Source organism: Anas acuta, chromosome 21, assembly GCF_963932015.1.
Source record: "Anas acuta chromosome 21, bAnaAcu1.1, whole genome shotgun sequence".
NCBI lineage: Eukaryota > Metazoa > Chordata > Aves > Anseriformes > Anatidae > Anas > Anas acuta.
This window is the reverse complement of record NC_088999.1, coordinates 7,145,543-7,172,493: the sequence shown is the minus strand read 5'-3', so window position 1 is coordinate 7,172,493 and position 26,951 is coordinate 7,145,543. Positions and strand designations below refer to the sequence as shown.

The following is a 26,951-nucleotide window of genomic DNA, read 5'->3' as shown; positions in this document are numbered from 1 at the left end:
CTCATCACACACACGGCGTTCCTTCCCTCCGAGCACAGTGATATGCATTAACCCTACGAGTTTAGTGGTGCTGATAACAGCAGCTCCCAGGTCCAAGTCGTATCTGTCCCAGAAAACGGAGCACACAGTGCTGCTGGTAGGATTTAAGCAATGGATGTCTGAAGTAATTCTGTGAATTTCTTATCCCCAGACTGAATTGGCTCTGCTTATGCAATAGTCAATAGCTAAACGTTAGGACCTTTATTCCTGAATTGGTTAGGATTAAAATGCATCCTACGCAGAGTGCAAGGGGCTGGGTTAATCTGGAGGAGCTGCACCCAAACATGAAGGATCCACCTGAATTAAGAGTGGCACAACGTCCACTTATCCTGCGTCTGCTTAGGGTTTGGTGGCAGTAGCAGGGTTTTACCTGGAGGAGTCGATTTGCCAGAACACACAGACTTTAGAACAATCTTTCCAGCCTTTGACTTCGAAGGGACGTAGCACCAACAACCTCCACATTCTTACCTGTCCATCTGTGAACTGGCTGAACTGCTGCTGTCCTTGCTGGACTTCTGTCTGCGTTATCTGCAAGGGTAAGAGAAGGATGATCACTGAGGGCATTTTGGAGAGGGCCAGGACCCCACCAAAAATATTCTGCCGCGGCCTTTCAAGAGCATTTAGCCTCTTCCAAACTTCGTTCCCCCACCACGTGGTAAGATACATCTCATGCCGCTGCTAACTGCAAGTCAAGAACAGGGGACATGGGGTTCAGCTGTTCCAAACCAAACACACGCATGTCCTCTCTGATCGGCACCAGGAGAATGCGGCCTCCAGGATCACAGAAAGCAGCAGCTCTCCTATCCCCTGAAGGCAGAGAAGAATCCCTTCGTGACCAGCCTCACCAAGACCACGAGGTGACCTGCTGGCAGCAGCGCTGGCCCTGATGTTTCACCTCTCCAACAGCCCTCCTGAGAGCGCACGCTGCTGCTGCTCCTCCCTCACCCAGCCAGAAGGAGCAGAAGTAAAGAGAAGGCTGATGAAGTTTTACCTGCAATCAGCTCAGAAGCAGCACGAGCTTTATACAGTGAGAGGCACGCACGCACGCACACACACGCATGCAGCTTTCACGTACAGGTAAAGGAAAACTTCCACTACGCTCCTCGCTTCGTTATTCTGACGAAGGTAACAGGAAGGAAAGAAACGCAGGAACCCTAGCCCAAGAGTTGGTAAAATTCAACTGGACTTTGCAGTTTCAGGAGCTAGGGAACAACACTTTACCAGTTAATGTCAGCCCTGCCGTCAGAGTGCCTACCTGCTGTGCATTGGTTGCAAGCGTCTGGATCTGCCCCTGGACTACCTGGGTGCCTGACACAGGTTGGGCTAAGCGGATATACTGCAGCTGGCCAGCATTCAACTGAACCTGGAGACAAGCGGAGGGGGCAGGGAAAGAAAATTAAACAGGTAACTGTGTAACCTGAAACACACAAACTTGCCTTCTCGTTTCCACAACAGAAGCCAGAGTAATAGATGCCATGGGGAGCTTCAGTTGGTTACCGGTTGAGATGAGCAACTACCACTACCTGCCAGAGCAAGAACGATGTCCACACAACTCCTCCAGGTTCTTGAAGGAAACCCCCAAGAAGCACCACATCACTTCTTTCTTTCTTTCTTTCTCCAGAATGGAAGTGGTCAGTTAGTAGCTAAAGCATATTAATTGCTAAATTTCCGAAAGCATCAAGGACACTCATTTGTCTTTTTAGTTACGAGAACCAAGTTATGACTTCGATGTATTTTTTCACATAAAGAAAGCTCTCACGAGCTAGCTGCACACAGTGACACTCCTGTTACATTCTGCCAAAAAAAATATAAAAAGAAAATACGGGAAATTTTCAAATAAACGAAGGCAGTGCAGATGACAAAACCCAGGGATATTGCAAGATAGCATTTGGAACCTTTAAATACAGCTCTTCCCCACCTGGCAGAGGCCAATTCTTTGTGTCGGTGCTTTGTGTTTTACGTTCAAACGCAGATTTATTTCCTACAACCCAGATCTTGCAAGGGTAGATGCCTGGGGGAGTGGGATGTGAAGAAAGTGTCATCGCGGTAACCTCAGCTCTCATTTTGCATTTTCTGTGATACAAACAGCTGATCCTGCTAATACCCATCTGAGAAGCAATAAAAAGCTCACCACATGCTTGATATTACTCTTGAATTTTTCATTTTGTGTTATTTATAGATTCATAGCCCTCAGGTTAATTATACACAAAAAAAACGATTTTTTCTTCTTTTTAAAAAGGGTAAAGACAGACATACAAAACACTTGAACGCGGCTCACTTGACAAAGGTTGGAAGTGCCTAGAACATGGGCTTGGCATTTACACAAACACCGCTGACTTCACCAGCTGTGTCTAAAAGCTCCAATATTATTTCAAGAGCAAATAAACTCCACATGAGCATAAACATTTCAATAAAGAATCTGTTTCTGCGCTGAGATCTGCCTGCAGAGCATGTTTTCCACGCTGGGGGTTTCCTGCTTCGATTTTAACTATACTACCAACAGAATGGATCAAAGCGATTTAGAAAAACTGCTCTTCCAGAACTGTCAGTAAGCTCCAAAGAGCTGGCCTGGCAATGCTTAGGCTAAGATGCAGATGAAATTTAACACAGAATTAATGTGGGAAAACAAACGATTACCATTTAATTGATGTATAGGCTTCCTTCCTTCCAACTTTGCTCAGTTTTTAGAAAGAATAAAGCCACCTTCCCACAGGCAACCCATGGTCCCAGAGCAAACACAGGGAAGAAGCAGAGCATCAGGAGCGTGTGGAAACCCAGCAGAGAGTTTTGGGAAGATTCTCTCAGCACTTTTGCAATCTTCAGAGATGCTCCTGGTTTTACAAGAGTGTTTCAAACTTTTCTATCTGCGTTAAGAAGGATTCTTAGCTGAACCCTAATAGATCCCAGGGTGAAAAAAAAAGAACCATCAGAAGACAATGGTAGATTGGGAAATGATAGAAAGGGAAAAATAATAAAAGCACAGCAGAAAGAGCAAAATGGATGGCAGCACTGAATAGAGCGAGGGCTGCAGCTCTGTGAAGCCACACAAAGTGCTTTCCAGGTGAGGGCACTAACAAGCTCTCGTGGTGAGCGCACGGCTCCCCCGCTCCATTGTCCTTCGTTTGGTGGAAGCAGGAAGGGGGACGGGTGTTTCATCTTCCACACGCTGTGGCTCTTCGACACGTCGTGATTAAAAGGAGATCTGTTTAACTACAGGCAAAACAGCATCTCTGCTAAATGCTGGCGGGAGAATTGTGAGTATTTCATTAAAACACCACTCCCAAGTTACTCTCTTTTATAGTCTTATGCTTGTTAGAGACTCAAGCACTCCTGAAGACAAAGCTTCCATGCTCGGGCACTTGACAGTTCTTATCTCATATCTGTAAATTTAAGCAGCATCCGAGGACCAGCCATAACTACCTGCTCTTAAATGCTCCCAGGCAAGAGGACGGTAGAAGAATATGCCTGGCCAAAAGCAGGCACTAATTAAAAAGCCTCCAGACACGTATTTTCATAAAGCACATCATCACTTACAACTGGATGCACCTACGTGGAGAACAGCGCTTTGTGCACAGCGCTACGGTCCCCTCACAGCTGCTTTATAAAGATTTCTTTCCCTCGGTAGATCTCTAAATCCTTTTCTTGCAGGGAGTTGCAGCATTCAGCAGAGACGACTGGGAAACAAGTCTGAACTGTTCTTCTGTTGCCAAACCAAAGGAGGATGCTGCAACACTCGGTACTGCTATAACAGATTCACTCAGGCAGGGGTGCAGATCTCCTTCCCAAGGGCTTTTAGGAACAAGTATCTCAGAGAGGCTTCCACAAAGAAAGAAAAAATAAGAACGTAAGAGAAAGGCAGTGGAGAGCACAGAGGAGAAAAAAGGTTGCTTGTAGGAAAACACCACATTTGGCAAGCAGTGAGCTTCCTTTCGGACCAACACCTTAAGCCGAGCAGTCGGAATTAGCTGAAGATTTAAGAGATGAGAAGAAGTGGGAGGTGAATTGGAAAAATCTGGCAGCACCGACCACCTGAACTTTTCTCCAGATGCTGTGTCAAAGCACAAAGAGACAGGGGGAAGCTTAGCGAACCTTGACAAGCCAGACTTGTGGAAAAGATGGGTTTTGCCCCAGCCATGGGTAAGCCTCGTAATAAGAGGAATCAAAGTGAAGTTCTTGTCTCGGTCACTTGGTCTGACCTTCGTGTTGCTGGTTAAGTACACAGAACTGGATGGATTTTTCTTTAAGAGGTGTGAAATTTTCCAGATGGGAATCAAGAGACCCGGCTTTGTGGTTGTTAGAAGCTACAAAGAGGGGAAAAAATGCCATTTTTTGACCCATGTGTTTACCTAGGACATGTGCCAAAATTTACCTCTGATGTTGGGCACTCAAAATCCCGCTCTTAAGGCCTCAGCAGATCTATGCTAATGTGAAAGCGAGAAGATATTTCCTGGTTCTGCAAAGCCATTCCTCCAAAGTATTTCGTAAAATATTTTTTATAACATAAAAGCTTATTAATAACTCACAGATGGCACCTTTCCCACTCAGTCTGCCAGGTCCCGACTTCAGATTTGCAGAGGCAGAACCAAGAAAAGGCAAGAGAAGTTAATTACACTTTATTGAAACCGTGTTGTAGTGGAGAACTCAGGTTTACCCTGGAAGTATTTTATTTATTGCTTCCTGATAGCAAGTATTCCACTCAGGGGGAAGCGTTGGTGGTGGGCACTGAGTCTGCACTAGACGGGTTGGATTTATTCCCCCTTTCACATCACACCTGGTTCGTTTTCCTCTCCTAGTGCAGGAAACACACCACTCAATCCAAACTTCCTCTTACAATTAAAAAAAAAATAAAGCATCCATGTACAGCCTCATGCCAGAACACCAGCAGACAGGTTCGTTTCCAACGTTACACGTTTCTGGTGGTCCTTACCGGGATCTGCTGGATCTCCCCCGTGTTGGTGATGATCTGCTGCATGACTTGCATGGTCTGCCCGGTCCCGCTCTGCGCCTGCTGGGTCTGTCCTTGCGGCTGCGCCTGCACGATCTGCACCTGCTGGCCTTCTCCCACCTGCATCGTCACAGGGGTGGTCTGCGTTCAGAACAGGGGGTAAGGGCCCAGCAAGGACCCGACACAGGCCAACACGATGCCAAAAGCGACAGGCAGGCTGCTCCCGAGACCCACCGTTATCTCCTGATGCTTAAAGTGCCTTGGAGAGAAACCAGGAGCTGCGTGATCCTCGTTATTAAGGTCTCTGAACACCTGGCCTGCTCCTGCACGCTTATCTTTAGGGCACTGCTGTGAAGCAGGAAGCTGATTTTCTGATTTTACAGATAGGAACCTGTGCCAAAGAGAGGCACGGAGACATGCCACAGGTATTCAAGAAAATGCCTGCCAGTAAGGGCTCAAACTGAGACTGCAGAGCTCTGAAGGTGGCAGTGAGCTGGTAACTGGAACAACTGGTAACTTCCTACAAAAGCAAAAGGTGCCACACCAGCCTCACCAACACACCACGACTGCCAGATAAAGGAAAAAAAAAAATAAGAAAAGCAGAGCAGGTCCCATTTCTCTACTGATATCAACACTGTGCCTCTTAAAGCATCTCTTCATGTTTTTTTCAAATCAGTTTCCTAACCTTAGTATGCTACTAATAAAGGTGAGGAGTGGAGAAAAAAACCACACACAGTAAGAGTCACAACTGACAGTGGACAAACACAGCCCCAAACTTATTCCAGCTTCATTTGCATGGGGAAAAAAAGAATTCATCCTATGGCTGCCACTGCTTGCTCTTGACTAAAGGTCTCAGTGGCTGCACTGAGCTGCAAAGCCCCCAAAAACCCTGCTCAGCACTCACCTGCCCCTGCTGCGGCTGCGCGATGATGATCTGCCCGGGCTGGATGGTGGTGGTGGACGTCGTGGTCTGCTGCCCTTGCTGCTGCCCCTGGACCTGCACTGCAGCAGGCTGCTGGGCGAGCGTGAAATAATACTGGACGGGCTCGGCTGGGGTCACAGCCTGACGCACCTCCTCCTGCAGCACAGGGAAAAGGCAGGTGAACGGGGAGGGAACAGAGCCGCAGAGATTGCCCACCCCATCTCCCGTAAACATACTCCATGGGAAACAATGATCAACACCTCACCCCTAAGAGTTTAACTCAAGTAACCCCGAGATGACAAATCCAAACCGGCTTTCCTGATTTATTCAGCTATATGGAAATCAAAACCGTTTCCAATATCTTACGTCTGATCACGCAGTCGCCGATTTCATTACGAGAAGCGAATGGATAAAATTACCAGAGCTGAAAACCACGCAACTCCTCATCAGTGAATTCCATCATCGCCCGTTATCTCAGCACCGAATGAATTGCAAATGCACCGGGAAGGCTTACAGAGCCTCAGCTGTCAGCAAAACCCTCTTCTTAGCCCACACGTCCAACACAAATCTTAATCTAGCTCTGATGTTAAGCCCCTCGGAATAGAAGGCACGCGCTTGATGTATGCTGTAGTGCCTTTATTTATTTATTTAAACCCAGCTTTTCCAGATCCGTAACGACTTCATCTTGCACCGTGGCTCTTGGCAGCCTGATTCTGCTGCTAGCAGGAATCTCTCAAGAGCGTGAAGAAAAAGCCTCTGCTCTAGCTCACCGACTGAGGCACAGGCTGTAACATGGATGTTTTGCTTTATCTAAGGACATCTTTGGGAAAGAAAAACCCCTTACAATTAACAATATCTTAAGCAGGGAATTTTAGGCAAGATTTTGAGCGATTATTAAGTGGCAAGCAGTTCGTGCTGAAGACTCCAAACCCTCAGGCTTCCCGGAGGAGCAGTCAGGTCTGCACCTTGCAGAGGATTTGGCTCACCAGCTGTTCACTCCATGGCAGAAGGCGTAAACAATCCTCTCCCAGCCACCTCGAGTTCACAGCTGAGAGTGTAGGATGTTTACACGTGCTACAACATGGTAGGCTCCAGGCTGCACGAGTCCCTTCCTCTCCCCTGCATTAGCAGCAGGTTGCTCGTGGCTTACCTTCAGCATCCCCAACTGGATGGAAAAAGAAGGATTTGTGTTAAAACAGAACTGGTGAACGCTGCCTAATGGGCACCAGGCTTGGGTAAGAGAGCCTTTTCCCCCAGATGCTGGTCTCTGGGAGGGACGGCAGCTAAACAAAGGGAGATTTCTCAACCTCCTACCAGATCATGCCCCAGAGGTTAAGCTGTTCACAGTTGGCTGTAATCAAGGAGCGAATTCGGAGCGGGGCTCTCAGAGCAAACATCGGCGCTGCCCCACAGCACCGCCAGCCACCAACCACGTGCAGGACTTGACACACTGATTAATTCCCCCTCGCTTCATCCAGTCCTCTAGGGAAGGGATTAATAACAAATTTAAATATATATTCAACAGGACACGTCTCCAGCTCATCATAACCCTGCACGCCCAGGAGAGCCGTCGCTGTTTCTGTGAAGCCCAGGCCTTGGGCACGCTATTTCTAGAGCCCTCCAATCCTCAGTTCCTACCCAAAACCTCAATTAAGGCCCCAGGTACCTATTCCAGGTTAAAGATGCCTTTGCTAGACACCGAAGTGACTCTAAATCCCCATCTGCTCGCAGTAGGTTGTATCGCATCGCTTGCCATCCTTTATTTTCAGGCCATAGCTTTAGTTACCAGAGCAACATAACAGTCACGGCTTCATTCCCAGCTCCTCCACGTAACCAACACTGGCTTGTCAAACAGCCTTTTCCGTGGTAGAGATAAAATACAGATTGCACCCCCAGCCAAAAAGCGCAGGCTGTCAGCCTACAGGCAGCTCCTTTTCAACACTGTTGAATCAGAGGAATATTTTCCACTGTAAAGTCCTGACCTGGGCTGTTATCAGGCAGCTCTTTCTCCAAACTCCTCTTGCTGCTAGAATTATTTTTTAATGATTCAGCAGTGTTCAGAAAGAGAGAATATTTCATCTCCAAGGCCTATTTCAGTCCAAACCTGCCGGGGTCCCGCTGCTGATGCTGTGCAATCCTACAGACAGTTTTGGTGTGACGCATCGCGACAAGTGAACCTAGCAACTTGCACGCATCCAACACATGCTACTAAAATACTTCACGCATTAATTTGGTTATAAATCACGAGGGGTTTCTTCTAGCTGTAAATCACAAGGCTCCAGGCAAGGGAAAATATGGGCAATGTTCTCCCTCCCCGACACCGAGTACTCAAATATAAATATATATAAAAATATATATATATATAGCACTACAACGTAGAATAACTGAACGAGGCACTAAAAGAACTGAATTTGCACTGCCAGAACTCACCTGCCTTACCTCAGACTGCAACCTGAACCAAAATGAAATTGGGGTTCCCTTTCCCCCCAGTTAGCACAACATTGAGAGCAGCTGCACCAGCTGCTGCTTTGTTTTTATATTTAATACTGAACTAAAGATCTTTGGATAAGTTATCTCTGCTGTACTACTGCAGGGATAAAGCAGGGAACTTGTGATGAAGAGCAGAAGGAGCCGTGCCATGCTCCCATACAAGATGTTCATCCTGTGTATGGGCCACAGAGCTCCCAGCACCCAGTAACGAAGTCTTGAGATATTACTAATTGGAACCACAGCTGATTGCAGCTCTGGGATGGACACTCCTGCACATACCGTGACATGGGAAGGCGTTTTCTTCACTCACTAGAAAGTCACCCAAGGATAACTCAACTCGGGATGTCACCAAAAAGGATGAAGCGCAGATTTCCTCCCTTTGGTGGTCACGGCAGTAGGACCATGAGGATTTCAAGACAAAAAGTAAAACAACCACCTCCAAAATCCAGATCTACAAGGAGGCCACTGTCTCTGCGCTCAGAGCAGGTATCTTCTTGCATGCTGTCCTGATTTATGTTGGAATCTTTTCTTTGACATCTCTCGTATTCCAAGTAAAACACTTGCCAGCAAGTTGTTTTTATTCCAGCCTCTCCAGTAGCACTCATAAGAAAAGATATTTTAAGGATCATTTTGCACATTTCAAAGACTAAGGCACTGCAAACCTCCAAAAGTACCAGAAAAACAGCTGAAGAAAGCACATCAACTGTTATAAGCCACTGCAATCTACTGTTCAGAGAAGAAACTGCTGCAGTCAAGCCCTGGGCAAGGCTTCCAGGAGCTGCTGAGCAAGGTGCAGCGCTGCCCAAACCCTTCCCTAGAGGTGCACCGGCAGCAGGAAGCCCAGAAATTTTCTCAAGCAACGTGTAACGAAGAGAGACCAATAATCACTGGGCTGGTGAACCTGGAGCAGCAAAAAGAACAAGATTTTAAGCGAAGGAGATGAGTTCGCCTGGATCTGTTTCTCTGTGCATTTGAAGCAGCAAGACAGCTTCACCCCCACCTCGCTGCAATTTTGTCACCGTCTCAAACACGAGGGAAACAAGCGCTTTGTGGAGCATGAGCCTGTTAACTTTCAAAGGACATCTTGTGCTCAGATGACTGCAGCAGCCTGCCGCTGTAAACATCCGACTGAAAGCTCCTTCTAACACCTTACAGCTTCCAGTCAAGGATGTTTACAGTAGCAATGACTGCCCCAAAGGGTGCACAGCAGTAGCACCTCCTGCAGAGATGCCTGTTTCTTCCTTTCACAACACTCAAAAGGATGCAGACTCAGCACACTATAAAGTTATTTTTTTTAAATGCTGGCAACATTTGTTTTCAGAGCTCTTTAGCAACGTTTTTGTTACTTCATTAAATCCCCAAGTTAAACTTCTGTAAATCTCTATACAAGCTATAAAAAAAAAAAACAAAAAAAAAAAAAAAAAAAACCTGAAAACTGCTGTGAAGAAACCTGCGAAAAAAGAGAGGCACAAACTTCATGTTTAAACCTGAGATTCTGGACTTCTTTATTAAGACTCTACCAATTAGAGAGTGAAATAGCACCAAGGAAAGGACAGACAACAGGGCAACCACTTCTCTGTCTCACCTGCCGCTTTGGAGGCTTCAGCTCATCTCTGGGAACGATGTCGATGAGAAAGTCAAACTGATCAAACTTTGTAATCGCCATGGCAATGTCGTTCCTCTAGAACAACAAAAAGAAAACCACTCTTCAGTTTTAGAAGTCAGTTTCATCTCTGAATAAATAAAGTCAAAGCTTTTTAATCAAAGGTGTTTAACAAACTCAGGTTTTTACAGTCGTCTCCTCAGCCACCAGGCCTAAACAGATTCTTCACAACAGCACTGATGTAACTCACTACAGAGGGCTCATGACAACAGTCACAAACCTTTTAGCACATTAAAAAAGGGGAATTGTTAAAAACAAAGAATTTTAAAAAGTCCAACAAAAACCCACTCCAAAGATCTGTGCAAAAAGCTGTGCAAAAAGATGAAGATGACTGTTAGAAACTGCATTACTAGAAACATATGTAAAATACACGTTGGGGAAGAGGAGGGAAAAAAAAGAATCACAGGATCATCTTATTCAGGGCTGGGGAATCCCAAGAGATGTTGAGAGAACAGGCTTCAGCATGTGGAAGGGCAAAATAGTTAAAAGAAAGCAGGAAGATAAAAACATACTTAGCAAACTGGCCAAACATGCATCAGAAAAAGGATGTGCAAGAGCCAATGAGCTTTTCAGAAAAACTGGCAAGGCAAATATCTTCTTAAAATTGCTACATACAACATATATATAAACCTTTTCCTTTATATCTTAACCAAAAAAAGAAAACCAAACATTAGCATCAGGTCAAAACATTAAAAACCTGAACGAAGAGTCAGCCAGCAATAAGTCATCACTTTAATGTATTTGCTTAAGTTCTGAAACAACCCTAGGATAAAAAAGACTGAATGTATTGAAGGAAAAAAAAAAAGGTACTGTCATTTAAAAATTTTCGCAAGCCACCTTAAAAAGTAGAGCTGATTCAAGAAGCTATTAAAAGCCTCATTTTCATTAGCTGAAGATAAATTTATAAAGCATGTATATGAACAGGAGTTGAGACAAAGATGCCTACGCTGCCTAACGAGTGGGTAAGATTTAAAAGACTATCAATCCTCACATTTCAGGCTACTTGACATTTCTAAACCTCATACTGTCTTGGCATTTAAGTGCCAAACAATCATCACATAGAAAGCACAAGAGAGACATTTCTTTTGTTCTGCAGGCAGCATACATTATAAAAGTATCTTCACCAGGAAGAAAACTTTTATTGAACAGATGTCTCTCATATTTCATTCTCCATGCTGAGGATTGGGTTCAATCCAATTTCCTTCGGAATAGACTCCCATAACTCAGACCTCTCCACTCCAAATTTTTTCCCAAACGCTTGATAAGAGAGCCTGCATTCCTCCAGCTGCACCGTCCATGCGGAGAGCAGCTGTTCCAGGATGGCAGCTGCTGGGGGAGGCAAAGCTCTCAGAAAGAAAACCTGGGTCAATTAAAGGTCTTATACATTAGGATCAGGATTTAAGCACAATTCTGAAATAACAACTTGAAAGCTGTTAACAGGACGTGCCCGAGTTAACACTTGCCGCTTACGAAGCATCATGTTATTGGTATGTGTACCAAATACACCCTTCCCACAGTAACTGCATTAAAGCCTGGATTAAGGAAGTTGCATTAGCCCAATTTAGGGAAGATTGAGTGGTTAGACACCCACTCAAACAGCACGGCTTTGGACTGAAGCCAGACTTGTCTGCTTGCCACTGTGGCAATCTCTGCACCGGGGTGTGGGAGATGCAGCGTGGCCCTAAATGTCTCTCACCCCTGATCTGAGGGCCTGGACTGATGGTTACTGCAGGGTCAGGTAGTTCTGATCAATATTTAAGACAAAGCACATGTCAAAATTTTCATAAAAGACCCTAGAGGGCTACAGTTTACTCCTGAACCACCACGAATTGACTCCCAGTCCACAGGGAACAGTGATCTGTTGCAGAGGTGGGTGTTTTTGTTTTCATCTCTGCACGTTTATCAACCCAGACTAGCAGCCACAAGCTTACATTAGCAAAATCACTACTGAAAAACAAATCAGATGAAGTTCAACAGTTACAGACACCCCAAGTAATTAGAGCAGGCCACAATTAGCAGACAGCTGCAGCTCTGTGTGTTTTTCTTGTTGTCTGTTTGTTTTTAAGACCAGGTTAGGCAAAACGCATTTAAGTTACACGGGGCACTGTGCTTTGTACCCAGGTTTGTGATGATAAACACAGGCACTAAAGTTACTGTCTACAAAACATACCTCATATTATGGAAACAAGGAGTTGGAAACAGCCTACGAAGCAGATGAAGGCTGGGTAGGAACAACTCTGTTACCTGCAGAGTCCTGCGTTTGTTGTCCTCTGTGTGTATCCACGCTCGCAGAGTCAATTCTGTTATGAATATCTGAGCTGCCTTGGCGAACAACACAGGAGCTTCAGCGCTGATCATCTGTAATTAAATTTACAGGTTTTTGTTTTTTTTTTGAGGTTACCATCAATATTTTAATGCAGCAGAGCGGTAGTCAGGGTAACTTTATAACGTTACTCAAATCTGAACGGTTGCATTGTTTAACAGTGAAGCTTGGGGAATTTCCGTAACAGAAGATCTACGGGGCTGACACTCCAAATAATTACCAGGCTCGAGTTAAACACGCCGTGAGGAGTCCTGATCGTATACAGGCTGTCTTCCAAGCCTGTTTCATACGTGCCTAGTTAGACGTGAGCTCTGTATCGTGCTGGATTACGGTAGGCCAGCAACGTGCAGTTACAATTGGCATCGGCGCGTTCTTGGCTATGGGTAACAACCAGCACCTCCTCCTGGCACGTGAGGACAATTCTGAATGAGGGCAGAAGCTGAACAGGACAGGCTGAGGGCTCGTTACAAAGCCTGGCCCTTACTTTATAATTATAACACCAATATAAGTTGAAATGAACGCAGAAATTGCAAAGGAGGTTTGGAGGCACAAGCACCTCGCCAAATTACCCAATTCCTTAGCCTTAAGAAGTACCCAGCTCAAGTGCAGCACTTTCATTATGAGCTGGCTTGGCATTAGCAATGACTTCCTAGAACAGGCTGCTTCTTGTTAAATAATGCTTGAAGGAAGGCCAGAGACTTATTTCCCCTTAAATCTCATCTTTCCCTTCATTATCAAAAAAACGACACTCATTTGGGTAAGGCAGCAACTCGGGACCTCAGCAGCTTGGGTTCATTCTGGTTACAGGACAAATGAAGAGCTCCCTTGCACAGGAGGACAACACACACCTTTTTCCTGAATCCCTTTTAAACATTAAAGGTTGTCCTACGAGAAGGATGGTGTCACATTGAGAAAAACAGTAAGAAACTGCAAACCGTTCTCTGCTCTCTTAGGAGAGACACATCTGAGAGTTCTCCACTTTAGAAAACTGGGAGGACAGGAACAGTGCAAACACCAACATCCCAGAGGAGATTCCTTCCTCTTTTCCTCTATTTTCATAAAATGCTGCCAAGTTTTCATCAGTCAACTCACGTGTTGTCTTCATCAGTCACACATCAAGGGTTCAGCTCAAATACTGCTATCAAACCCATGTTATCTACCTAAATTATTATTTGTTTTTCCGCAGAACTTTAAACAGCCTATCACACGTTTACGTGAGATCACATTAAACTCCCTACAGCTTTGGGAAAGAGTTGAGAAAAATGAGGAGGAAACACGAGAAAAAAACAGTTAAGCACTAGAGAAAACAAATGAAGGAGAAAATGCCCAGAACGATGCAGTAAATTGCTGTTTAACAGAAGAAAGCACAATTGCAAAAGTCTTAAGCAAAGATCCCAAATGACTCCGCTTTCCCAGTTCAGTTTAATTACACCAGGCCAGCTGATACTGCATCCCAGGCAATTGCTCTGTAATGTGCTTTAAAAATAACTACACACAGTAACAATAATAAGTAATGAATTGCAAGGAATTATCGCTACAGCATCCACCAGAAGGGTCATAAACACCTAAGAAAAAAAGCCACGGTTGTACCTTCACATCCTCATCTAGCTTCATTATCTTCTTAATACGAGCCAGGGGCAGTTCTTGAACTCTGAAGTCTTTCTGCAGAGAGATTCAGATTTGAGAGACTCTTTAGCGATACTTAACTGAAAACAAAAGAAATGTTAAAATAAATCGGTACTGTCCAAAACTGAACTGGCTAAAACTAGATAAAAATAACTTAGTTTCTTTGCGGGATGGCAGTTTCTCTGCAGATCCAAGCATTCTCATCTGTTTTTCTGTGTTTTACACTGGTACAGTTGTACTTCAATCGTCTGTCAGACACTTGCAGCTACAATTTCACCTCAAAGCTGAAGTCGTTCTGCAGAACAGAATGTTTCTGATGTTATAAATAGAGGCAGAAATGTGTATTTGAAGCAACTAATTCAATTAGGTGTCTTAGGACCCAGAAAGCGATGGAATTTGCAAAAAGTCACTTGAGAAAACGAGGGCAAACAGGAGCTCTGTGGGGCCACAGGATGAAATCCTTTCCTTGCACTTCGCTGTTGTTCAACACAGGTTCTGGGGTCAAAAACCTCCGCAGGAACCTTGTCCAAAAACCTCTGCCGTTCCCGTTTTCAGACGGATTTCTTGCAATTCTCCAGCAAAAAGAAGCGCTGACTCAAAATGGTGTAATGATGGTTTAAGAGATGGAAAGAAGAGAGAGCTGTCACTGTAATCAATCATCCTGCTCAGCTGTGAGCACGCACCCGACGTGTGCAGCAACAGAGATGCCACCGAGCGTGGAAGGAGGCACCAACACCTCCCTCTGGGGGTGAGGGAAGCTGCTGAGCTTCACTACAGGTCGTGGTCCCCCCCCTCCGAAGATGCAGAGGAATAAAAAATGCAGCTTTGCTAACAGGAGCCCCTTAACAGAGGGATAAAGGCTACGTACCATCGCGGCAGGAATGCAGGATCCCTGCCCACAAAAGGGCTGCTCGAAAACATCTTTCCCCTTCTCTACAAGAATGTCAAAAGAAATAAAAGGAAACTCATTTCTCTGGGGAAGAAAGCACTGCGAGACATGGTAGTGAAACAAAAGAGGGGAAAAAATGCTGAAAATGCTGCTTTCTATTGAAACAAAATATGGAAGCTGTACATGGCCCAGCCAGCACTCCAGCAGGGGGTATTTTAGTTAAGTTATATATAAAAAATTATCTCATTTTAGGGCCGTGTGTGTCTGTATATGTAAAAATAAATAGAAAAGTCTGCCCTTGCTCTGGAAAGAAGCGTGAATGTGGCAGCAGCAGGGCCGGGGGGGTGTTTTGGAAGGACTTGGGGCAATGGGAGAAGAGAGCAGCCACGGTGTGCTGAGGGTGGCACTTCCAAGCAGTGACCACCACATAAACAGCTTCAGGGGTTGCTAGGCCATGAAAAAATATCCCCAAGGTTTTCTGGAGTTTATTTTTTTTAAAGCTCATTCCCTTTTAAAGAGCCCCGTGAGGTTTGGGCAAGCCTCAAAGAAAGACGAAGACCAAATTCCTAATTTGTGAGGCTCTTCGTGGTGCTGAGCAGTTCACGTCCACGAGCAGCAGAGCTGCAAGCAGACACTTGCACTCCCAAGTGCCTTGCACAAGGTACGATGCTATTAAAATCATTAGAGAAAAGAGATGGTGAGAGAAATTGCAGAAATTTAAAGCTCCTTTATTCCTTTAAGGCTGACGGGCAAACGTCACATAAATCAAAATTAATACGCAAGTGCCATGGTGAAGGGAAGCATGACCACTACTGGCTACTGCCCAGCACAACAAACTTCAGGCACCGATTCTTCATCTTTTCTTTTTTCCAAATTAGGTCTCGATGTGTTCACAGGCCACTTCCAACTCAGTGTGGAGCTGAAGTGCTGGTTTCAGCCTGGTCTCGTTTCCTATTTCTCCAAGATCAGGCTACAGCCCCTTTTGTCCTGCGGGGCAGAGAACAGGGACCTCTGGTTCGTTCCTATAAAGCAGCTCCCTTCTCTCCTCCCCTGAATTCCAGCTAGTGGTGGCACATGGCAAGTGCACAGAACCAGAGAGAGCTGTGAAAAGCAGGCAAGCAGAGCTGGCTTCTCCACCAGAGAGCTGCTCTGACCTCTACTACAAGCAGACAAGCTCCAAGGGTACTTACGTCCACAAACACAGGAGCCCTTTCAATAAGATGCACAAAAAATTTCAGGGTTTGGTTACGCTGCTGTTATCCCTCTTCCTCGCCATCTCCCCTTCAGCATCCTCAGCTAATTTTTCAGGGGCTTACTACCTTGCGATGCAATATATAGATTCATGCAGCAGTTAAAAATTAAGCTGCCCATCCTTGATAAGCTGCAGAATAAACCCCTTTCATGTGGAGATGAAGACAAACTACAGCTCTCGAACAGCAGAATTCACTACACTGAAAAGAGGAAAGTAATTAATTCTGGTTATGCATACAAAATTCTACATCTGTTTCTTTAATCAACTATCCGCACGCAGGCTGAAAAAAGCAGCTTATCTTCAAACTCCTTGATTGGGGTTTTCACTTTGAACAGCCCGTCTTCCACTGGAGCTCTTTTGTTTCCAGTCACATTACGAGCACGGCAGCGTGCTTTCAGGACCACAGTATCACAGTCATCTATCAATCTCTCCTGAAAAGCCATTTTTATTATATGCCCTTGTTCTCAGGCACATCTCTTTTGGGGATGAAAAAAAAAAACAAAAGAGAAGCTACTGAATATTCTTATTCTCAGCCTATACCTGATTTTTTTTTAATCAAATGCCTTTAAATTAATAAAGCACGTGGTGACGATGTGCTTGGCATTCAAGGGAGTTGCAAGACTTCAGGCTTGTCAAAGGAGGCTTGACTGAAAGAGGGCACGACAGCTACACACGGAAGCCTAAACCCAAAAATCCATTCACAAAATCCTAACTGGCTGCCAATAGCCAGATGTTTGAATCCATAACGGGAGTGGGGAGGATTAAGAGGTGTATTTTGGTAAGGATATCCTTACATGGAAGCAATGCTTGTTGCAGATTTTGTATTGCTGAGTTTGCCCAGCAGCAGAACAGCGTGAGGCATGGTCTCAAATCCCTTAACCTCCTGCTGGCAGCTCCCCCTATACCTGGATATATTTTAAAATCCCTTCCTCTTTGCCCCCCAGACCATAATACCAGTGCAAGAAGCTGCCAAGGTTATCATTTAGCCTGTTAAACATTCAGTTAACCTTCTTCTTTCTTCCAGTGCCTGTCCCAGGTTCTGAGGGTTGTAGCAAAGTCCAAAACCCGGCTGGATGATGATCAGCTCTTAGGGCCACCTCGCCGTGTGTGAACAGCCAACCCCACGAGCAGCAGGAACACGTCCAAAAAAAGGCTAATCCTCCAGAAATAGCACAACTGGAGGGGACACTTACCACGGTGAGGTTGCGGATCTCCTCCATGACTCGTGGCCAGAAGGACTGGAGGCTTTGCTGGGCATCGCTGTTGCCAGCTGTACCGAAGCTGCCATCTGTGGACATGCTGGAAACTGGGAGAAAAAAAAAAAGGGAAAGGGTCAGTGCTGAGGGAAGGATGCGGGAGTCAAAGGCATGCAGATTCCCTCCGAATCCCAGGAACACAGGAAGGGGCCAGCCTGGCTCAGCGCCAGGAAAATTGGCAAAGATCTGCCAGTGCAGGTCCCGGCAGCAACGTGAAAGATACTCACAGCCTCCCCAAGTGTTTGGATTTAATTTTATTTGGTTTTTCCAAAAAGAACATATAAAAAAAGAAAAGGAACTGAAGGCTGCTGATTCCTTCTTCCAGCTCTGCCTCTTCGCAAGGAGTTACAGACCACGACCATGCCCAGCCACAGCTCGCACTGCAGGGCTCACCTGCCCTACAGTCAGTTCTTCAACAGTGTGGGGACACGGCACCGAACACCCCTCAAGGTGAAGCCAGAACGTCAATGTCAGCCTGATATTACTTCTAAAAACTGTAATTAAATCATTTATTCTGTGCCTGTTTGCAAAGTGTCCGGTTTGGTGGATTTGCACTGTTTTAGCACACCGGCAGGATCCTGGCTCCAGCAAGATCCCCGAGGGGCAGCCGTGCCCAACACACATTTATACCCAGGACAGCCAAGGAGCAGAGCCCCACGGGACAGGGCTGGCACCTCCCATGCACAGAGGCACTGTGCTGAATGCCAGAAGAGTCGCTGGGTGCTTCTTTAGCGAGCAGGAGCAAGGAGCCCGTGGGTTACTGGCGTTAAAACACTCCTGGGGCCACCCAGAGCAGCTCTGAAGCCCCCCCAGACACGGCATCTCTGCACAACCTGCAGCAGCCACAAGGAAAGCAGCCTTTTTGTTACCTTTTCTGCAAAGACCACAAAACACAGAGAGCTGTGCACAGCCACGCAATGCCAAAAGCTCAAGTCCAACGCGAAGGCGATCCATGAAGTCCCATCAGCGGATCGGAGAGGAACATCGGGTAATTAATTAGCTCAGCACCTTCCCGAGCCTACGCTCTCCAAGGCAGAGTCTAAGAGCTGCATTTTTCTTTAATTAACCTGGGGAGGATGAGGAGGAGGAGCACGGATCGTGTTTGCAGGCTCAAGGCAAGAGTTCAAGACAGGGAGGACGGCGGCAGGCAGGGCTCCGATGGAAATCAGCGACCTGAGGACTCCCTGACAATTATTTGCATGACAATAGTTCAAGTATTTATAAGAAAATACAGAGAGAAATATTCTACTGACAATTTTAAACTGGCACTCGGTTTCCCCCCCTGAATCTGCGGTGTCAAATCCAGACAGAGAGGAGTTTAGGCAGATAAATAGAAGCTGATGCTTCAGATCTGCTCCGCACTGGCAATATTTCACCAGCACCACCAGGCAGGGGCTTTGCTGCCACTGGAGATGCGATTCAGCCCGATGACGAGCCAAATCACTTCTCAAGGCTTTATTGAGAAATACAAACAACTTGCGTTCAACCCACTTAAAGGCTGTGCCGGAATACAATGAGCTACAACACCCTCAGAAGCAACAGTTCCTCCAACAACCTGGAGTTCAGAAATCCTCTTGATTAATCCAAAAAATTCCTATCTTTGAGGCAGACCCAGGTTTTTTTCTGATTTCAGAAGGCAAAGTGACCAGCCTGCTGCTTGGCCAAGGGACAGCTGAGCTTCAGGAGACTGCTGCTGAGGATCGTCAGGAAATTGAGTAAGAGTCGCAGCAAGAGTCACCAACAGGGTGATTTTTTGGTAAACTTAAGAGAAAAAATAACTATAGACGCCAAAACAAAAGCCTGAACAGAGAAAAGCCTGTTAAAGTGTAAAACTTTACTCCAGAAACAAGTCTGCAGCAGGACATAGATCCATAAATGGCTTTGAAGATGCCATTAGAGGAAGACTGAAGAACAACAAAACACCCACAATTTTATGTGGGGACTGCCAAAGTCCCCAAAAATGGCTAAATCCGAAGGGAGAGGCTGAAAAGCAACGAGATGGAAATTCGGACAGACGCTTTGCTTCAACATCCTTCAATTACAGCCACAAATCAGAAAGAAACAAGTATTTCTGAAAAACGCCGCTGCAAAAAAAGCCCCCCCAAGGTTTTAGCACCATTCAAATCCAGAATTACCACCTCCAGAGCGCTTCGAACCGCCGCCGCCTCCCCGACAAACCACGCTCCCCTTTACGGTGCATTTGGGTTCACATCATCCACCAGCGCTCAGGACTCACAAGAAGGGCTACAGTCAGAGGTGGCGTTACAGAAAAGGAAAAAGAAGTTCATTTCCTTTTTTTACATTTTTTTCTTTTCCTTTTTTAAATACACCACCTTTAAGAGCAAGGAGTAAAAAAAACAACATCACGGCGCCCAGCAACATCCTAGCCTGGCAGCCTGAGGAGTTAAACATAGGTCCATAGAGCTGAAAAATTATTATTTTTAATAAACATTTCATCCGGGTCACTTTCGGCCCGATGTGCCCACAAAACTGCAGCGTTCTGGTTTGGGAGCCTTGATTAAAAAGTAAAATGTGCCGAGCCACACTCGGATATCTGAAGAATGAGCTCCGTGTACAGCAGCAGCAGACACCTGATCCTGCCACATCAGGAGGAACAATCTAGCAACCAAGAGCTGGTTTCACGAGAGGAACACACCGTTTTATGTGCATTTAGCACAAGGCAACACAGATATTTTCAAATCCACGCCCTTCATGAAATAAGATCGGATTTATTGCACTTACAACTCCCAGCCACGTGTTCCTCAAAGGCCCAGGAGCTGAAGCACACCGCAGAGCTGGAAATACAAAGGTGCCAGAGCACCAAGCACAGAGTTACTTTTACCTGCTTTGGGGGATTTAAAAATATTGTTCGAGATCAACGGCTCCTTCTTCTTCCTGAATATTCAGGCCTTGCCTGTGCAGTCACGTGAAATGGTTTTAAATAATGGTGTAGTTGGGAAATTTGACTCTCGGTGACTGCAGGCGGGTGGATATTTCTGCCAAACCAGCGCCATGGATGCTGCGGGGTCAACTGCTGCACCTCTGGTCCATCACAGCTCTAATTTGGGTTAGAAAGCAGTGAGGGCTGAAACAACTCCTGCTGCCACCTCTCCCACGTGCCAGGAGCCTTCCAGAAGGAGGAATCCTGAATCCTTTCAGCGTGGAATCCTTATGATGATTTTTTTGCAGATCAGCTTGGGGCATTGTAGCCAACACCTGTACGGGATTGTCCCAGAACTGCCTTCCCCACGTACATCCACCTTCTCCTCATCTGAAGGCACCTTTGGAGGAAGCAGGGTGCTTTGTAAAACCCTCCAGCTCAACAGGTACCAATTTATTTCGCTGCTTTCAGCACACGCGACACCCTCAGGCCACAATCCTGGAATTCCAGTCCTAGATGAAGTGGCCCAGCTCCACCTCCCCGTTACCAGGTGGAAAACACTCGGGAGATAACACAAAACTGCTCTTACCACTCCGTGTACACCACAAATCCTTCAGCACAGCACAGCCGTGGTGATGCCGTCAGAACTAACACCACCACGCACAGGTAACAAATCACAAATAAAGCTAATGCTCAAACATGGGCCAAAATCATTCACCCCAAAGATATAGGAACTCTTTTCCATTCCTATAAGACGCCTAAATATCCAAGGCAGCTTTTCAGGTAGCGGGACAAGGTCATGCTCACAAACCTACAAGGTTCTGAGGCCCTACTCTGGATGAAAACACAAACTTCCAAATTTCCAAAGCAAACCCAAGAGGCTTTCTGCAAAACCAATTTAAAATCCAAGCGCTTCCTTCCAGCTCGCCATCACACGAAGCTGCTGCAATTGCTCAGATTTATTTCAACCTTTCCCTGCTGCAGCATCACACGCAGTCCCTGCACAATGCTGGCACCCCAAATTGCTGCTCCCAGCTGTGGGAGGATCATTCCAGGGCGCTGGACAAGGTGCACGTTTGTACATTTCCCTGGTGGTCAGGAGAGTTCAATCCCAGCCTAAATTACCTGCGGAGGGCACCGAGTGCTTCTTGCCTAAGGTCTTTCAGGGCAGGTTGCACAAACAAGTCAGGAAGGGCTCCCGTCGGGTTGGGCTTGCCTCGGGGCAGAAGCACGAACAGGATGACCTCTTCGGGTGTCTTCCAGCCCTTTCTTCTCGGAGCACTTAGCAGCCTGCATTTTATCTTCAAAGCACCGTTTGAACATTGCCTCCCCGATGCCTCCAACACGTTACTTCTGCTCTCACTCCTCCCGGGCACGGCGTTTGATTTCAGCCCAAAGGAGCTGCGAGGCCAAGGCGAGGGGGGCCTGGATGGCCACCTCCAACACACGGCCCCTTAACCCCAACCTGATTTTGCTCATGCAGAGCAGAAATTGCCCCGATAACCTCCCTGACACTGAGTCCGATACGGAATTACAGCCTGGATCTTGCCGAGAGCTGCACGAAGCCACAACCGAGCCCAAACCTCCTCCTGGACGTGGTGCTGCCTGGGCAGGCTCGGCAGGAACGAGAACTGCTGCTGCAAACTGCTTCGGGGACACGGGTCGAGGGAAAATCCTACAGCACCTGGAGAAAACGTGGTAAGCTCCGAACCTCAATGCAGCAGGCACACAATGGGATGAGAGTCTCGGGCAGGCCATTGTCAGTTAGCTTTGCCCCTTCAGGAGAACAAAAATCCCAGGAATTGTACCCAATTTATAACACCCGAGGTTTCTATTTGCAGTGCACCGAGTGCCGAACAGCCCCGCTCAAAGCCCCCCGTCCAGCAGCAGTCCTCATTAAACCGTGCACAGGAAGGCTGAAGACGCGCGTGGACTATTTTTAATTCTGGGCAGGGTTTTGTGCCTGCACATAAATACACCCGAGGCTCGTACGAGAAAGCCACGAGCAGGATGGCATGGCACAGAAACCACACTACAAATTGTGAGCCGGCCTCCAAGCCAAAAAGCCGGGCTGCAAAGATTAAACCACCACATAAAAACCAGCGCTGGACTGGTTTTCTTTTAAAAGTTAGAGCAAACAAAATAATCTGGATTGCTGTTTGCACTGGTTATTTTACTTTCCTTTCTTCTTTGACTGAAGGAGCACAAGGGTCACCCTTGATATTTGGTATTTCAACAGTTAAACGTTATTAAATAGCTGCTCTTTGCAGCGCAGTTTTGGCAGGCACGGAGCAAGCAGCAAAGGGAGAAAATTCCCAGACAAATAATAACAAGTGTCTACCATGAACCCTGCTGGCTCCTCAGCTCCTAAATTAAGCAGCCAGCAGAAATGGAAAAGCTCTTTTAAGTGAGGAGCCTTCAAGTTAGGCGAGTCTGCTTCACACAAGGCAGTCGGCACGCACCGGGACAAGGCTGCAGCTCGGGCACCTGGCTCCAGAGCCTCCGACCTCAAGGAACCCGGCACAAAATCCCCTTGCTGCCTCCAATGGTTGGAAGAATTTGCAAGCCACGCACCTCACGATGCTTCTCCTGCTCCTGGGACATTTTATTTGCTCCCCTTTAGCCACAGCCTTAACGGGGTGACATGGAAAACGTGGCACCAAGCTGACCTTACCATGTTTTGCACCGCTTCTGCCTTCACGAGCTGTGCCTGCGCTGTCACACAGCACACTGGGGAGAATCGTGGGGCAGCTCCTTGCTCCCAGCATCTCTCCAGACCCAAACTTTCTGGGGATGATATATTTTGTAACCCAGTGCCTGCTTCCAGCTTTGGGGGGCTCCTGCTTGGTGTCCGCCAACAGCCGGGCACCAAAGGCTCCCAAAAGCTGCTCCTGAGCAGCATTTGGGGTACTATGAGCAGGGTCTCACCTGGATTTTGGGGGAATTTGCTCGTATTTTAGGCAACTGAAGTTCTTCTGGCAGCGCCAGGAGCACGCCCGGTGAGCGTGGATGGATCAGACAAGCCCGGAGCTTGCTGTTAAGCTGCAGTCCTGGAATATTCTGAATGATTTATAAAGGATTCTGCATGAAATTACGAGCTCCTGTGCAGCAAGCCCTCCGAGTGCCCTCGCGTTTTCTCAGCCCTTCGATACCCTCACAGCTTTGGTGGCTGAGGAAGCTGAACGGGGTGACCACGGGGCAGCAGCTGGACCAGAGGGTGATCGCTGGACACCGCAGCACACCTCGGGCAAGGTTATGCCTCGAGTTGAGCACGTTTCTGTGCTCTTCTGCTGCATTTTTTAGCCTCAGCCACTGCCACGCTGCTGGAGAGGGAAGAGGGCAAGGCAGAAAGCGTGATTAAAACCACACCACGGCAGCTACAGCAGGGGATGCAACCTACAAAAGCTGAATGACAAACGTGAGACGTTCACAGAAGCCTGGGATGGATTTAGAGCAGCGAGAGGCTGGGCCAGCTGTGAGCAGGCACATCTTGTGGGAACCTCGTTAGTCCTGGTGGAAAACGAAGTGAGCGTACGGCTTTGGGGGGCTGCAGGGTGATTGGGATGCTCCGTGTTCCTATTTCCCTCTTTACTCAGTTTTATACCTTAAATTATGAAAGGGCATGTTGGAAAATTAAAATAATTATCGTTGGAGACACAGACACGAGATTTCTGCCACCCAGGATCTGCAAATCTGGCCCCAGTGAGCACAGCCCACAGCGCTCAGTGGGCAGACAGGAGGGTGCAGGCAGCCCTGCTCATTTTCAACCCATCCTGGGCCATAAACATGCAAATTTTTGGGGTCACCTTCAGTCAACGAAGGAGCCGACTCAAAGTGACCCACTTCCATCCACCAGGAAGTGACCGAACGCGACAGCAAGCTGGAGGCGGCGGAAGAAAATCCCCTGAATGAGAGCTCAGCACACAGAATTATTTTCTTTTTTTGAGAAGAAAAAAGACAACACACAAAAAAAAACAAAACTTCCTGGAGCTCCTGGGGAGCTCTGGCAGCGATCCTGAAGGTTGATCCTGCAGCCAGTGCCCCTCGTAGCAGTCACTACGTTTTTTGAGGCTAGGAGGCACACGGTAAATTGTCTTTTTTTTAACCAAAATGGTAAGGGAAGAGTTGAAGCGACCAATCAGGCAAATTTAATTCCCTTACGACACCGGCAGCCCGAGGTGCCCTGGAATTAGGAAACCGCTTCGCGTGCCCACGCTGCTGGAAGGCAGATGTCCCCACGGCGGGGAAAGGCAGGACCCTGGCCTGATTAAAAACCAAATTAAGAAGGAACCGGGCTCTGGCTGACGGGGCTGAGGGCACCACCTCCCTCCCACCCGCACACCAAATCCCTTCCCAAGCCTCGTGGCTTTCCTGCTGCTCCTCACCTGTGATGCTCAGGCAGCACCTTCCTTACAACTGGATGGCCTTTTGCAAGCTCTGGCACTGAAATTAGGTTAATATCGGCTGTAATGGGGATTTCTGCAGGATTTCTTATTTACATCAAGGCCTCTACACGTTCCCTCGCCTTCTGCTACCCCTTGAAGGCAGGCAGCAGCTCAACGCGCCCCAATTTCAAGGAAAAACGCCTTAAAATGTTTCCAAACAACGAGCTCTATCCCCGCAGCACACCCTGACCTGCTGCGGATCTGAGTGCTACTGGGGCGTCCTGGAGAAACCCCCCAGTGCTCCCAGCGCTTACTGGGACGGCTTCCACTCTGCCCCTTCACTTCTCAGATCTGAAACCAGCACCGGGCACCATGACCAGGGGACGTTGCCTACTGGTCTGAACTGGGATGGAGGCAGCGAAACAACACCCAGAGGCTGCCACGGCTCAGGGACAGCTCCGGGTTGGAGTCAGCCCCCTGCTCGCTCCTCTACTCACCCTATAGAAAGGTGCTGAGCAACACCAGCACCTTTAGGTCCTAAAGGAGCAGTTTTAGGGCCAACAGGGAGCAAATTTGGGGCAGAAAAGGGCCAAGAGGAGGGCTGTGAGTACCTGCAGCATAGATTAGGGTGGCAAAGACCCCCAGCACCCCCCAGCCAGGGGGTCCCCCACCCCCGTGCCCCATCCCCCGGCATCAAACCCGCCCCATCCCCACCTGCATCCACCCCCTGTGCCCCCGGTGCCCCGGTGCTCAGCCCCCGTTTCCCACCTTTATTTTTTTTTAATTTTATTTAGTATTTATTAATTCTCACCCAAAGTGCCGCCGACAAACTTTGTCCTTCCCCCCCCCCCCCGGAGCCGTGCCGCCGGGCAGCCTCAAGGTCACCGGTGCTGCTGCCGAGAGCCGGCCTGGAGCTGCCCCCTCCCGGCCCTTGGAGCCAAGGGGGGGGGGGGGAGCTCGGGGGCTACCGGTGAAGCCCCGGTGCCCACCGGCAGGGCCCGGAGAGGGGAGGGTGTGAGGGGGGGGGGGGGGGGCAGAGGAGCCGCTTTCCGCCCCCCCCCCCCGATCTGCGGCACCCGGTGACCTTCAGCCCTATGGGGGGGGGCTATGGGGGGCACCCCCCCCCCCCCCATACCGGGGCTGCTCCGGTTGCACCGGGGCCGGCTCGGTGAGGCCGGGCACTACCGGGGGAGCCCCCCCCGCGTCCAAGCGGTGCCACCGGGGAAGGCGCTGCCGGTTCCTGCCCCCCCCATCCCCTCCCCTCCTCCCCCCTCCTCCCCTCCCGTTACCGGGTGAGGCCCAGGCCCCCCCCATCCCCCCCTAGGCCTCACCGGGGGCTCAACCCCGGGCCCCCCCCCCTCAAGGCCTCAACCCCGCCGCCCCGTGTGGGCCTTACCGGGCCGCGGGAGGCTCGGGGCTCGGGCTCCGTGCTGGGAATGGCGGCGCTGAGGCGCGGGGGGTGTCGGCGGGGCCCGCCATGGCTTTGTCTTTCAGCTGACCCCTGCCCGCCGCCGCTCCGCGTCCCCGCCGCACCGGGGGCCGCCTGGCCCTTTAAGAGCCGCCGCTCAACCTACCCTGCTGGGCCCGCCCAGCTCGCTCCCATTGGCTGAGAGCAGCGGGGGGAGCCGCGGCCCCGCGTTCCTATTGGCTGCCGGAGGCGGCGCAGCCCGGCCGCCCGCTTCCTGTTTGCAAGTTACCTTGAGAGGCGGCGCAGGGGTCAGAGCAGAGCCCGCCCGCGGCCCCTCGGCGCCGAGGCCACGCCCCCCGGCTCCCATTGGCCGGTCAGGCACGCGGAGGGGGCGGGGCGAGGCCGCCGATTGGCCCGCGCGGCTGTCGCTCAAGGAGGGTTGCTCCTCCCCCTGCCCCGCCCCTTCCAGCGGCGCGTCCCGGGGCGCGGGGTCAGGGCTGGGGGGGGGGGAGATAAAAATAAATAAAATAAAAAATAAAATAAAATGAAATAAAGATAATAAATGGAATATAATATAGATAGATAGATTAAATATAAAAATAGATAGATTAAATATAAAAATGTATTAAAATATTAAAATATCAACATAAGATATAAAAATAAAAGAAAATAAAATATAAAAGTTATGTTAAAAGAAACTAAAATATAAAAAATAAATGAAATAAAATAAAACAAATTAAAAGGTGATGTCCAGGCTGGTCCCTGCCTCACCAGGGCTGCCCCGCAGCCCCCCAGCAGCACATGGGCCCAGCCATGGGGACCAATACAACCGCTGGATTATAATTATTGCTATAATTATTGCTGTTTTGTTA

At 48.1% G+C, this 26,951-nt stretch overlaps 1 protein-coding gene across 6 annotated transcripts in view; it reads right to left on the bottom strand.

The window, feature by feature from the left end:
- Positions 1 to 26,951, bottom strand: part of NFYC (nuclear transcription factor Y subunit gamma) — a 29,268-nt gene that overhangs the window by 927 nt on the left and 1,390 nt on the right. For 2 of the 6 annotated variants that reach the window (XM_068658007.1, XM_068658005.1), the window contains exons 2-9: positions 17,343 to 17,455; positions 13,973 to 14,044; positions 12,304 to 12,417; positions 9,982 to 10,077; positions 5,889 to 6,062; positions 4,967 to 5,125; positions 1,295 to 1,402; positions 508 to 567 (exon numbers count right to left, since the gene is read on the bottom strand). In XM_068658007.1, the coding sequence (XP_068514108.1) occupies positions 508 to 567; positions 1,295 to 1,402; positions 4,967 to 5,125; positions 5,889 to 6,062; positions 9,982 to 10,077; positions 12,304 to 12,417; positions 13,973 to 14,044; positions 17,343 to 17,447 (888 nt within the window). In that variant the 5' untranslated portion in view covers positions 17,448 to 17,455. Of the gene's footprint in view, positions 1 to 507; positions 568 to 1,294; positions 1,403 to 4,966; positions 5,126 to 5,888; positions 6,063 to 9,981; positions 10,078 to 12,303; positions 12,418 to 13,972; positions 14,045 to 17,342; positions 17,456 to 26,067; positions 26,316 to 26,951 lie in introns of those variants that run through there. The other 4 variants (XM_068658010.1, XM_068658009.1, XM_068658006.1 and 1 more) reach the window with 3 other exon arrangements.